General features: G+C 48.6%; 1 protein-coding gene across 2 annotated transcripts in view; it reads left to right on the top strand.

Annotated features, from left to right (window-relative positions):
• WDR93 (WD repeat domain 93) overlaps nt 1-9462 on the top strand; it is a 72776-nt gene extending 63314 nt beyond the window's left edge. For both annotated transcript variants that reach the window (XM_003788626.1, XM_003788625.1), the window contains exons 13-16: nt 1626-1689; nt 2753-2909; nt 3241-3439; nt 9363-9462. In XM_003788626.1, the coding sequence (XP_003788674.1) occupies nt 1626-1689; nt 2753-2909; nt 3241-3439; nt 9363-9462 (520 nt within the window). The remainder of the gene's footprint in view (nt 1-1625; nt 1690-2752; nt 2910-3240; nt 3440-9362) is intronic.
• Nucleotides 9463-11284: the final 1822 nt, after the last annotated feature.

Here is an 11284-nt window from a genome sequence, read left to right as displayed (position 1 = left end):
AGAGGCAGGAGAATCACTTGAGCCCAGGAGTTGGAGGTTGCTGTGAGCTGTGATGCCACAGCACTCTACCCAGGGTGACAGCTTGAGGCGCTATCTCCAAAAAAAAAAAAAAGATGATTGGATCATGAAGGCTCTGCCTTTAGGAATGGATCAATCTATTCATGTATTGCTAAGTTAATAGGCTGATGGATTAATGGGCCATCACAGGAGTGGAACTAGTGGCTATATAAGAAGAGAGATCCCTGAGCTGGCACATGAGCAGGGTCAGCCCCACCAGGTGCCACCTCGGGGCTCTTCACAGTTCCCACCAGCAAGAAACCTCTCCCCACATGTGGTCCCTTGACTTGGACTTCTCAGTCTCTAGAACTGTAAGAAATAAATTCCTTTTCTTTATAAATTACCCAGTTTCTGGTATTCTGTTATAAGCAACAGAAGAACCAGCCAGAACAGTATCTTTCATATCCCTTATGACAAAGCGGTAGTTCGTTTCTGCCCAAACCTTTTATCAGTTTCCTTAAGGATCTATCTCTCTTTTTTAAACATTTTTAAATATTTTATGCATGCAAATGAATTTATACCATGTGTGCGTGTATGTGTGATCAGCTGCCGTCTACTCACTGGAAGTAAATCATCTCCAGTTCCACTGGGGCACCTATGTGCCCCCCCAACACCTCCTTCTTTCTCCTCCCCATAGGTAACCACCTTATTAATTATCTGTTTATGGCTATATAACAAACCACCACAAAACTTAATGGCTTAATAAAACAGTCATTGTTTAGTCCCCAATTCCATAGGTCACAACTTAGGCTAGACTCATTGGTCAGTTCTTCTACTGGTCTTGCCTGGGCTCTCACCTGTGCCTGCAGGCAGCTTGCAGGTCAGGTAGGCCTTGTGATTCTCAGATGGCCTCACTCATACCTGGTAGTCAGCAAGCTATGGGCAAGGGCACCTGGGTTCTCCACAGGGCCTCTCCTGCGGTCTGGTTCAGGCTTCCTCAAGTGGCAGTCTGAGGGCTCCTAGCAGCATGAGAAGCCAGCCCGGTGCACAAATGCTTTTCAGGCTCCTGCTAATGTCCCAGTGGGCAAAGCACATCCATGTTCACCCCATATTCAAGCAATGAAAAGATAGACACCCATCTTCTGATGGAGTCTCTACCAAATAAAGCCAATTGTTTTTTCAGTTTTACCATATTGTTTCCCTAAATTCATCATTCCTTCACTTCCCTTTAAGAACTAAATTTGTATGACTCTAAATTGTGTGTTATTTAGCTGTGCATATTTGGGAAACCTGTAAATAGAACCTTATCAGTACATTCTCTTTTTTTTTACCTGTTCACTCCGTAACTGCCAAGCAACATTGTTCATGAGAGCCAGGGTGCTGATGTGCATCTCAGTTCCTTTATTTTGTTGTTGTAGGAATGCATTGCATTCCATTGTATCATATACCACAGTTATTACCCATCCTCTTGCTAATGGATATTTGGATTGTTCCTAATTTTTTGCTACTATGAATAATCTCCTCATATCTCTTGATTTCCCTGAGTTTCCCCAGAATATATGCCTAGAAGAGGATAGCAAAACTTAGAAGCTCTTAAAGTAGGAGCCTGTGTGTCTTCTGTCCTATAGGCCTATAAAGCACCAGGAGGAAGCCATCTGTGCAGTGGCCCCAGTTCCAGCCCTACCTGGCATGGTAGGTTCCCTGTGCCTTTCAGTCCTCTTCTGTGCCTGGGTTCTTCATCTTTCCTTCAAAAAGTATTTGTTAAAAGAAGTCAGAGCAGCTGCCAGACGTGGGGCCATATGCTCAGCAGAAGAGTGAGGACTTGTTGGATGGGGCTTAAGACAAAGAGGTCAGCAGGGAACAACATGTTCAGAGGAAGGATGGAGAAGGAGGGCTGTCAGGAGATGGCCTCACAGAGAGGGTGGGAGGAATGCAGGCCTGAGAGAAAGTCCCTGACTCCCGATGTGCCCTGTAGAAGGTGAAGGGCCTCTAGGATCCCCAGGGTACAGATTCCATGCTCAGCACCAGCCAGAGGGAGTGGTGACAGTGGAAGCTGTGGGTTCCAGCAGGTTCTCCAAGTCAAAGACAAGAGGCTTCTGCAGGTGCCATCATCATTTACAGGCCAGTGACTACAGGGACTCCAAGGAAAACCACAGAGCGGGTCCTGTAGGCTCAGAAAGGGAGGGTGAGGTAGAGGACAGTGTCCAGGCTGCAAGTGGGGGGACAGACAGGTGGGGGTATGATAAGCCTCTTATGTGAGGAAGGGCAAAGTGGTATGGCAGCAGGAGGACACAGGGCCAAAGGGGACTTACGAAGGAGGGAGGGAGTACAGTGTGTTCCCCATAGAGAGGAAAGAGTGCAGGGAGGAGAGAGCTGGGACCACGGGCCAAGAGCGGCCCTGGATTGAGCAGGGTCCCCTAGGTGGTGAGAAGGAAGGGCATCAGGAAAGGGGAGGGACTGAGTCTTGGCCATGTGGAGGCTGAGCTCTTCACTGGAGAGGCTAGAAGGACTAGGAAGAGAAGCCAGGCGGAAAAGGGGAAGCTCAGGAAGGCCTGTTTGCTGAGGGCAGCCCCCAACACCTTTGTGTCTGCAGCTCCCACAGCTCTGGATGGATCCAGAGGCCGGGTGCCAAGAGCCCGATCAATTCTGTTTCCTTATTTTAGGTCCAGCTATTTCTCTGATTCCTTACACTCCACCTTCTTGTAAGGGATGGAGTCCAGTGGAAGGCCACACTCACCAGCTGTCTGCTTCCCAGGTGCTGACCTTTTCTAACAATGGCTCTGTGTGCCTCATGGATGTGGCCAAGTCTGCAGTCATCTGTGCCTTTGCTCCCCCCATATCCTCCTATCTGGAGGTCCCCTGGAAGCCGATGTTTGTGGTATCTTCACACCACCCATGTTTCCTGCTCAGAGGTACAGAGGGGGACTGTGAGGGCTGATGCCCAGACCCAGAGCCTGCTGACCATTTCCCTGTCTTAGTCCTCTCACAAAGCTGAGATTAATTCCACCAATACCCTCCCACTCTGTGTCCCTTTCCACTAAGGCCAAGGGATACTGCAGCTCCATCCTCACAGCATACTTTAATAAAATGCCAGCAAGGTCTCCTATTCAAACTCCTGCCCCTCCCAGCCCAGCATAGATGGCCCAGCTGTTACAGCTGGAGAGCAGCTCCCATGTCTACACGTGGCACAGAGCCCATCAAGAACACAGTCACTATGCAGAACACTATTCTTCTTTCTTACAGATGACTATCCTCATGAAACTGGATCCACCAATAATGCTAGAATCCAAAATTCTATTTTCTATTTTAATTTTGAGGCATACCCACTCCTGGAAAAAATCTCAAAAAATTGTACCATTCCTCAAAGGAACTTGATGGATAACATAGCCTTCCCCCAGGCATTGCCCTTGGAGACAAGATGCGAACGTTTCCTCCAGAAGAGGTAAGAATTCTGTTTGTACCCTCCTGCATCCTGGGCTATCTCTGCACAGAGGGCCAGTGCCGTTTGTTCTATAGGAAGATCCTTTCAGTATTTAAATTCCTGCTAAGTGATTTAAATGTCCTGCTACCACATTCTAGCCCACCAACCACACTCTGGTTCAAGTTCAGACTGAGAGAAAGGAGTAATTAATTCAGGCTGGTAGCAAAGAAGGGCTTGCAGGTGGTGTTTTCTTCCCGTCAAGACCATCTTATCTTTCTGCTTTCTTTCTTAATTCCTTTTTTTTTTTTTTTGAAAGAAGTTTGGATTATTTGACACAATCATTAAAACAGGGGTTGGCAAACATGTGGCCCACTCCCTGGTTTTATAAATAAGATTTTTGGGAGGAGGACAGATTCTCATTTTGTTGTCCTCAGTTGAGTGCTGTGGTATCACAGCTCACAGTAACCTCCAACTCTTAAGCTTAAAATTCTTGGGCTTAAGCGATTCTCTTGCCTCAGCCTCCCAAGTAGCCGGGACTACAGGCACCTGCCGCAACGCCCGGCTATTTTCTTATTGCAGTTGTTTTAGCTGGTCTGGGCCAGATTCAAACCCACCACCCTCAGTGTATGTGGCTGGTGCCATAACCACTGTGCTACGGGTGCTGAGCCTATAAATAAGCTTTTATTTAAACACAGTCATACCCATTTGTTTACGTGTTATATGTGGCTGCTTGGGTACCATGTGTCAGGGTCAAAGAGTTCCTTGCAAAGGGCAGACAGAGTTTAAATTGTTTATACTCTGTCCCTTTACAGAGAATGTTTGCCAACCCTCAGTCTGAGACTGCTTTCCTTTATCCTGCTCCTTCCACTCCCCCCAATCCTTCTAGGCCCATTTGCTTTTTCCCTTCTTCTCTAGAAACATCCTGAACTCCTGGACTCAGTCCATTCCGTAGAAACAGCTGTCTCTTCTAACCCATCTCACAACAAATTCCTGGAGATCTGGAAATTCTTATCAATAATTTCCCTGTGATCTAATCACACATTTGGGGCAGAATGGGGTCATCAGGGGAGCCCTGCATCCTAGACCCAGGCCTGCTCTACAAAGCTAGGTGACTTTGGCAGGTCCCTTTCCTTCCAGATCCTTACATAACAGAACCCTGAGATTTTGCCACGTCTTCAGACATGAAACATCCCTTTGTGAGCATCCCCCTTCTCCACTTAGACTCTTCCTTGGGGAGGAGTAAGTAGAGTGGTTGAGGCATGCAGGTCTGGAGCCAGTTAGACCGGGCTTTTGTCCCCACACTTTCCCTGACTGTGGGATGTAGGGTGAGCTGCTCTCAGAGACTCCATTTCCTCATTCATTCAAAATATATGTAACTTCCCCCAAGGTGTGCCCAGCTGTGTTCTGGACATTTTAATGATGCCTGGTTTTTAGGGCTTGCTGTATAAAGTGAGATAACCCCTGTAAAGTGCCAGGCATCGGGTGGTTGCTCAACAAAAGATAAGAATGATGAAAACAGCACACTGTACCCCGTGATTGCATTAATGTACATAGTTATGCTATAAGAAATAAAAAAATAGGGGTGGCACTTGTGGCTCAAAGGAGTAGTGCGCTGGCCCCATATGCCGAAGGTGGCAGGTTCAAACCCAGCCCTGGCCAAAAACTGCAAAAAAAGAAAAAATATATAGTGAAAAAAAGAATGAGAAGGATGGAGCACCCTCTCCCTGTTAATCCAGGCCTGGGAAAGTCCCCTGTGCCCACCAGGTGGCACTGCAGTCCTCTCTGCTTTCTCTCTTTTCTCTCCGCACATTCTGGTCCTTCTGGAGTCCTGGAGATGGCTGTCAGAGGGAAGGTGTGCTTTCATCAGGGAGAGGAATGTGGTCTCAGAGTCCTGGGGGAGAGGGACAACAAAGAAAGGGTCAGTTGATGTTGTCCCTAACTAAAAATTTACCGTTTCTCATTCTGACCCCTGAAGACTTGCTCTGAGAAGCTGCAGCTGAAGAATCAGGTCTACAACTTACTGTCACGTGGTCTAGGGAAGAATTTATAGAAGAGACAGAGAGGGAGATAAAATGTTAACAACTAGCAAATCTAGGTGAAGGTTCATTGTACCACTTGCAGCTTTTTTATAGGTTTAAGAGTTTTCAAAATTAAAAGGTAGGGAGAGGTTAGTAAATATTTACAGTATAATCCTGACTTTGAGTAAAAGAGGAAGAAGACTGGGAACATGTTCATCAATAGTAATACCAGTCATGCTCAGTAATAGAGGTATGTGTGGTTTTCTCCTTGTGTTTTCCCTGTTTGCAACTTTTTAACAACAACAACAACAAAATGCTGTTTTGGCAAATAGATACAAAATAATAGTGCAAAACCAAGTCAAAGGATCTTCCCATCACAGCCTCTCAGAGTGCTAGGATTACAGATGTGAGCCACCACACCCAGCCTGCCCTAAACATTTTAATCATCTTTTTTTTTTTTCTGTTTACTCCTGTGTCTGAAATATTCAGTTTCCACTGGCCCTAAAACTAGGTGCAACTTTAAATCAATTCATGTGTCAAAAGATTCAAAGTTTCAAACTTTCAATAGTCTGTCCAAACTGTTTTCACAAAACCCACACTGGGACTTATGTCAATAGCCAGTATGAAACTGAGCCTTCCTTTAGGGCTTCAGAAGGAAGCCAGTCAGCACCAAATGTGCCACCTGCCTGGGGCCTGACTTCTGCTCCCTCCAGTCCAGGGCACAGGCTCGGCTTCTTGTCTGTCTTATTGTCCAATGTCTCTGGTTGCATCAAACTTTTGATCACAAGACAGAATGTTCAGGACACCAAGAAACAAAAGTAAAGATTTTTCCCCATATCCCCCATGGAAAGCCATGCAGAGACAGGCTCTGCCCTCCCAGCTTTCTGACAAGAGTTGGGCTTTGGGATGACCCAGCAGTCTGAGATCCGCACAGCACCTGGCTCCCCTGGTAAGGGTTAGGAAGGCTTCTGTGGATGCCAGGTGACATTTTCCTCAACATCAGAGGCAGGTGAGGAATGGTATTCTGGCCCCTTCATCATCCCCATCCTAACTTTCCTTTCTTGAACAAAAGGATGAATCTCTCCTCAAATTTTAGCTTCTTAGGCCCCAGATGTGCACACTCAGGCTGTTTGAATTCATAGCTTTTGTACAGGGACTGACAGACAGATGCTCCAGCTTCTCCCACTTTGTAATAAGTACCTTGCTTCAGGACCATAGGAGACAGTGCTGTACCAGCTGGTGCAGGGAAAACCTCTGTTTGCTGATGGTAAAGAAGTGGTGTCTCAGGGTTCCCAGAAAAAGCCCTTGCCAGTCAGGTTGGGCCTCAGACGAGCCAGCCACCCTCCCATTCCTTCCTCACAGTGCACTGTCCTGAGCACTGCACAGGAAGCCACACTCTAGACATGGGTGGTGCTGGCAGGGGCCCTGCCCAGCTTTCATCAGTCTCCTCCACATGGCCATCTCCCCCTCACCTCTGCCTGCTCGACCTCTACACCCCAGGGCACTCCCATCCCTTGGCTGCCCTCTCCCTTTTACCAGGTCACCTCACACCCTCACACCTGACTTGCCTCCTGACTCAGAGAAAACACATAGGAGGCTAATACTGACCCCTTCCCCTAGACGCTAAGCCCTTGCTTCCTTAGGCCATCTGCTCTTTGCTCTGGCTGGCAGCGCCTTCTGATGGCTTGTCCAATGTCACCAGGTCCCCTCAATAGCAAAAAAGCTCTGCAGCCACAGCTGTAGCTGGCTCAAGGAAACACAGGGCACACACCACCTCTGCATCGCCTCCACCCACCCCAGGCTCCCTGGAGCTCTGTGCTTACAGCCACTGGGCAAAGTTCACTGAAGTTCACTGCAGGCAAGTTCTTATGGTGGACTTCCCCATCTTGGGACAGGCGCATCGGGCACTGAGGGCTCACACACCTCAGGAGGCTGTCCCTCACCCTCCTGCCCCAGCCTCACCGCTTCCTGTACCAGCCACAAGGCAGGGACGAAAAAACAGAGGTCAGTATTATTTTAATTTGGAAATTAAGGAGGTTGAGCATCTTTTTGCCATGTATATTATAAATTCCTCTCTCTGCTCTGTGACTTGCCCTGGGTCTTCTTCCTATGGATGTGCTCATTTTCTTTCATATTTAAGTTGTCAGTTTGCTACAGATAATTTTGCTTGGTTTGTCTTTGGATGGAAGTTGTTCTGGTCACTTGTTTAGCTACCATAATTTTTCAGCGTCGGGGAGCTCTAGGGAGGCTGCAGTGGGAAGGCAGGGTGTGGCTCTGCTACCCTCTCACCATGGGACTAGGGAAAACCTTGGTAACCTTTGTAAAATGAGCAACAGTCATTTGTCCTCAAAGGACATCGCTTGGCACATGGCACATAGCCCCTATTTGTCACCAGGTGCCTGAGTCAGCTCTTCTGCCCGCTGACCATACATTGTGCAATCACTGTGCTGTCTTTGAGCACAATGATGGTTCCATTTCTAGGCTCCTTTTTAACACTTATTCTTGGCCCATCTACTCAGCTGCCTCCTGTGTGGTCACTCATGGATGCCATGTCGTTCTGACCCTTTGACCCAGCAATTCCACTTCATTTCACTAGCAACAGCAGCCTAACAACTACCAGCTATGATCACCTATGCCAGACCAACACTGCAGACACAATCTTACTTATTAATGTGATTATCCCTGATGCACAGTGAGAGGGGGAGGCTTACCAAGGTCAGGCCACCCATCCAACGTTGCCAGCTTGTTAGGGAGGGACAAGCACAACACAAGCAGCCTGGTGGACAGCACGTATGTCTACCTGCACACCCAGTCCGCAGTCACCACTGCTGCCTCCAACCCATAGGCAAAGATGCCATGGGGCCAAGACCTGAAGTGCTACTCTGGTTGCCCTAGCAAAAGACAGTAAATCCTGAGTGACATCAGTGGAGAAAAGAATGACGCAGGTCCACAGGCACTGCCCAGAGAGATTTCTAGGACTGGTCTGGGGTGGAAGGACCAGGTGCACAGCAGCACATCGGCCCTCCATTCACCTTCTCAGAAAGAGGCCATGCACATATATGCTGCAGGCGCAGGTGTCAGAGAACACACAAAGGCTGTGATTATCACACACTGCTGTGGGGACAGAAAATAAGGATGTGAGATAAGACGGGGATTTAATTATGTGTGTTGATTTTATTTCAAAGAAGTAGTATATAGATTACTTTTTATGTTAAAAATGTTTATCTCTTACTGGTTTTGTAAATAAAGTTTTATTGGAACATAAAAAAAAATGTTTATCTCCCCACAGATGTCCCACCTGCAGAGACTCAAAAACAAATCAAAACTACCATCATCTTTCTCCCCAAAAGTGTCCCTTTTCCTATTTGCCCTGAGTGTGTTACATCCTTCCTCACTCTAGTACCCAAGGCAAAAACTTGGCTGCCAGCCTGCACCTTCTTCCCATGCCCCACCATGTACCCAAGACAACGCCTGGCAGTCCCTCCCCTGTATCACATGTCACTTATTATTTTCTAAAACAACAACTTTACCTTTTTAAAGACTCAGTTCAGATGTCCTTAGAAAAGTGGAATCATACAGCGTCTTTTTGTGACTGGCATATTTCACTCAGCATATCCTCAAGGCTTGTCACACTGTGCGTGTGTCGGAGCTTCTCTCTCCTGTGTGACGCTGAGCATGCTGTCATAGTGCATACCACACTTGGTTCACAAATGGGCTTCTAGCTCTTCAGTCACTATCCTGTCCATAGCAGACACCTGTGGGTTGGAACCCACATCTGTCATTGCTTAGTAAAGGCTCTCTGAGCACCTGCTGTGTACCATGCTGTGTCCTGAGGACACAGAGGTGAAGCAAGTGTGTCACCTTAGAGGCCTGCCCTGGGGCCTGGAGCCAGAGAAGGCCCTCTCACCCTGGGTATGTATCCTCAGCTTTCAGCAGCTGGAGAAGAACCAGGTGAAGGAGCAGGATCACTGGAGCCGGCTTCGGAAGTACTCCTTGCTTCTCCACAAGGAGAACTTCAAGAAGTGAGGCTGCCACCACCCTGGGGCTCTCTGAAAAGGTTTCAGCCATTAGGCAGCTGGTCCCCGGATGCCCAGCCGCCAAGAGACACACAAAGGACCACAGCTCCAGGGGCCCAGACTTGCAGTACGGAACCTGTGCAGAACCAGCGAGAGAGGACCTTCAACCCGTGCTTCACCCTTCCCTTGGGGAACTTTCAACCACTAAGCCGCTTGTCAGAGCTGTCAGGTGGGTATACGTACCACCCAAATAAACAGTGACTCTGATCCCAGACTCCTAAGTTGCTGTAGTGTGTAACTCATCATCCCCACCCAGCCAAGACCTCAGCAGGGCCTGCAGAGCCACAGTTCTCAAGCCAGACACCCAGCCCAACAGCAGTGTGGCTGCTTGTGCTTGCCACTCATGCCTCCATCTCTCTGCTGGGGTGGTGGGATTATAGCCTGAGGCCATAGGAATGAGGCAGGGTTGGGAGTGCGGTGATAGACAGGACTGGGTGGCTGCTGGCCTGAGAGCACCAGAGAAGGCTGGGGTACCCAAAGGCCCAGGAGAAGGCAGAGCAACCCCAGCAACTCCAAGGACATGTCTACTTCCCAAGGACATCGTATGACTCCTTAGAGGACTGGGGGCTTAACTTCCCAGACTCCAGGGTGACAAGCTGCTCAGGAAGGCTAACTATGGGGTTTGCGCAGCTGCTGCTTTTATGTCCCCACTTTCCTCCTCCCCTGGGCCACACACACTCCTCATTGGACAACACCTCCCTTATGGCACTCATACTGTCTGGATGTTCCTTGGGATGAAGGGGTCCCTGCCTCAGACACTGTGCCCACTCCCCATACCACCACGGGAATGGGCATACAGTGGCATTCTTTTCCTCTACACAGCAGACACAATGAAGCTCTTTTGAGATCAGGGAGGCGAATTTGGGAAGAGTGGCTTGGCCTTACACACAACCAACATCTGTATGTGGTTTGTGTATTTTACATTAAAACCTTAAGTGCCCTTGTGAAACACTGATGTTATCATTGTCCCCATTTTACAGGGAGGGAGATTGAGGCTCAGGCCATGTAACTGAGAACTGCCTGCATCATGTCCTGATGGGCTTTTCAGCAGCAGCTGCCTATACCCAACTCAAACTACCTTTAGCAAAAGAGGACTTGTTGGCTCAGACAACTTAGACATCCAGGAGCAATACTGGCTCCAGGTACTGAAATGCTGCCCAGTTCTGCTTCCATCTCCCAGTTCTAACCCCCTTTCAGGCAGACCCTCTGCTGGGGCATAGTAACTGTCCTTTATCAATGGTCCCAGCAAAGCCTGGGCCTACTCCTCACTGGCCTGAGTGATGTAGTCTTGTTCCCGATGGTGCAGGCCTTTGCCTATCCCTGGAAAGGGTGAGAGTCACACTCCCAGCTAAGAATAGATTAGATGAGGGAAGAGTCATCTGAGGGAAGGAGAGTGACAGGCCTGGGAGGTAAGAAGCCAGGAAAGGTGCTGAGCAGACACAAGCAACAGAGGCCAGCTCCTTCTGGACAAAGCCAGCAAGGAGAAGCCAGCTCCATGCTTTCCAAAGTCATGTGCTGCAAGCACTAGGCCACCATCTTATTTCTTAAAAGTGTAAGGAAGGAGCAAGGGGAAGATGGGTGCTGAGGCATCCCAAGGAGTCAGGAGAAAGGAGGTGGCTCTGGCAGCATCCACATGAGACTAGGGGGGTTCCCAACTAGGAGGCTGTGCTGCCCAGGCTCTAGCCACCTGGGGCCAGTGCACCACCAGGCTGAGCAGGCCATAACAGTGACTCCAAAAGAGGTCCTTGCCCCTTGGGTGATAGAGTTCCTTG

This window comes from Otolemur garnettii, unplaced genomic scaffold (genome assembly GCF_000181295.1).
Source record: "Otolemur garnettii isolate 467f Iridium unplaced genomic scaffold, OtoGar3 scaffold00029, whole genome shotgun sequence".
NCBI classification, from domain to species: Eukaryota; Metazoa; Chordata; class Mammalia; order Primates; family Galagidae; genus Otolemur; species Otolemur garnettii.
Note: the sequence above shows the minus strand (reverse complement) of the source record. Positions and strands in the feature narration are given on the sequence as shown.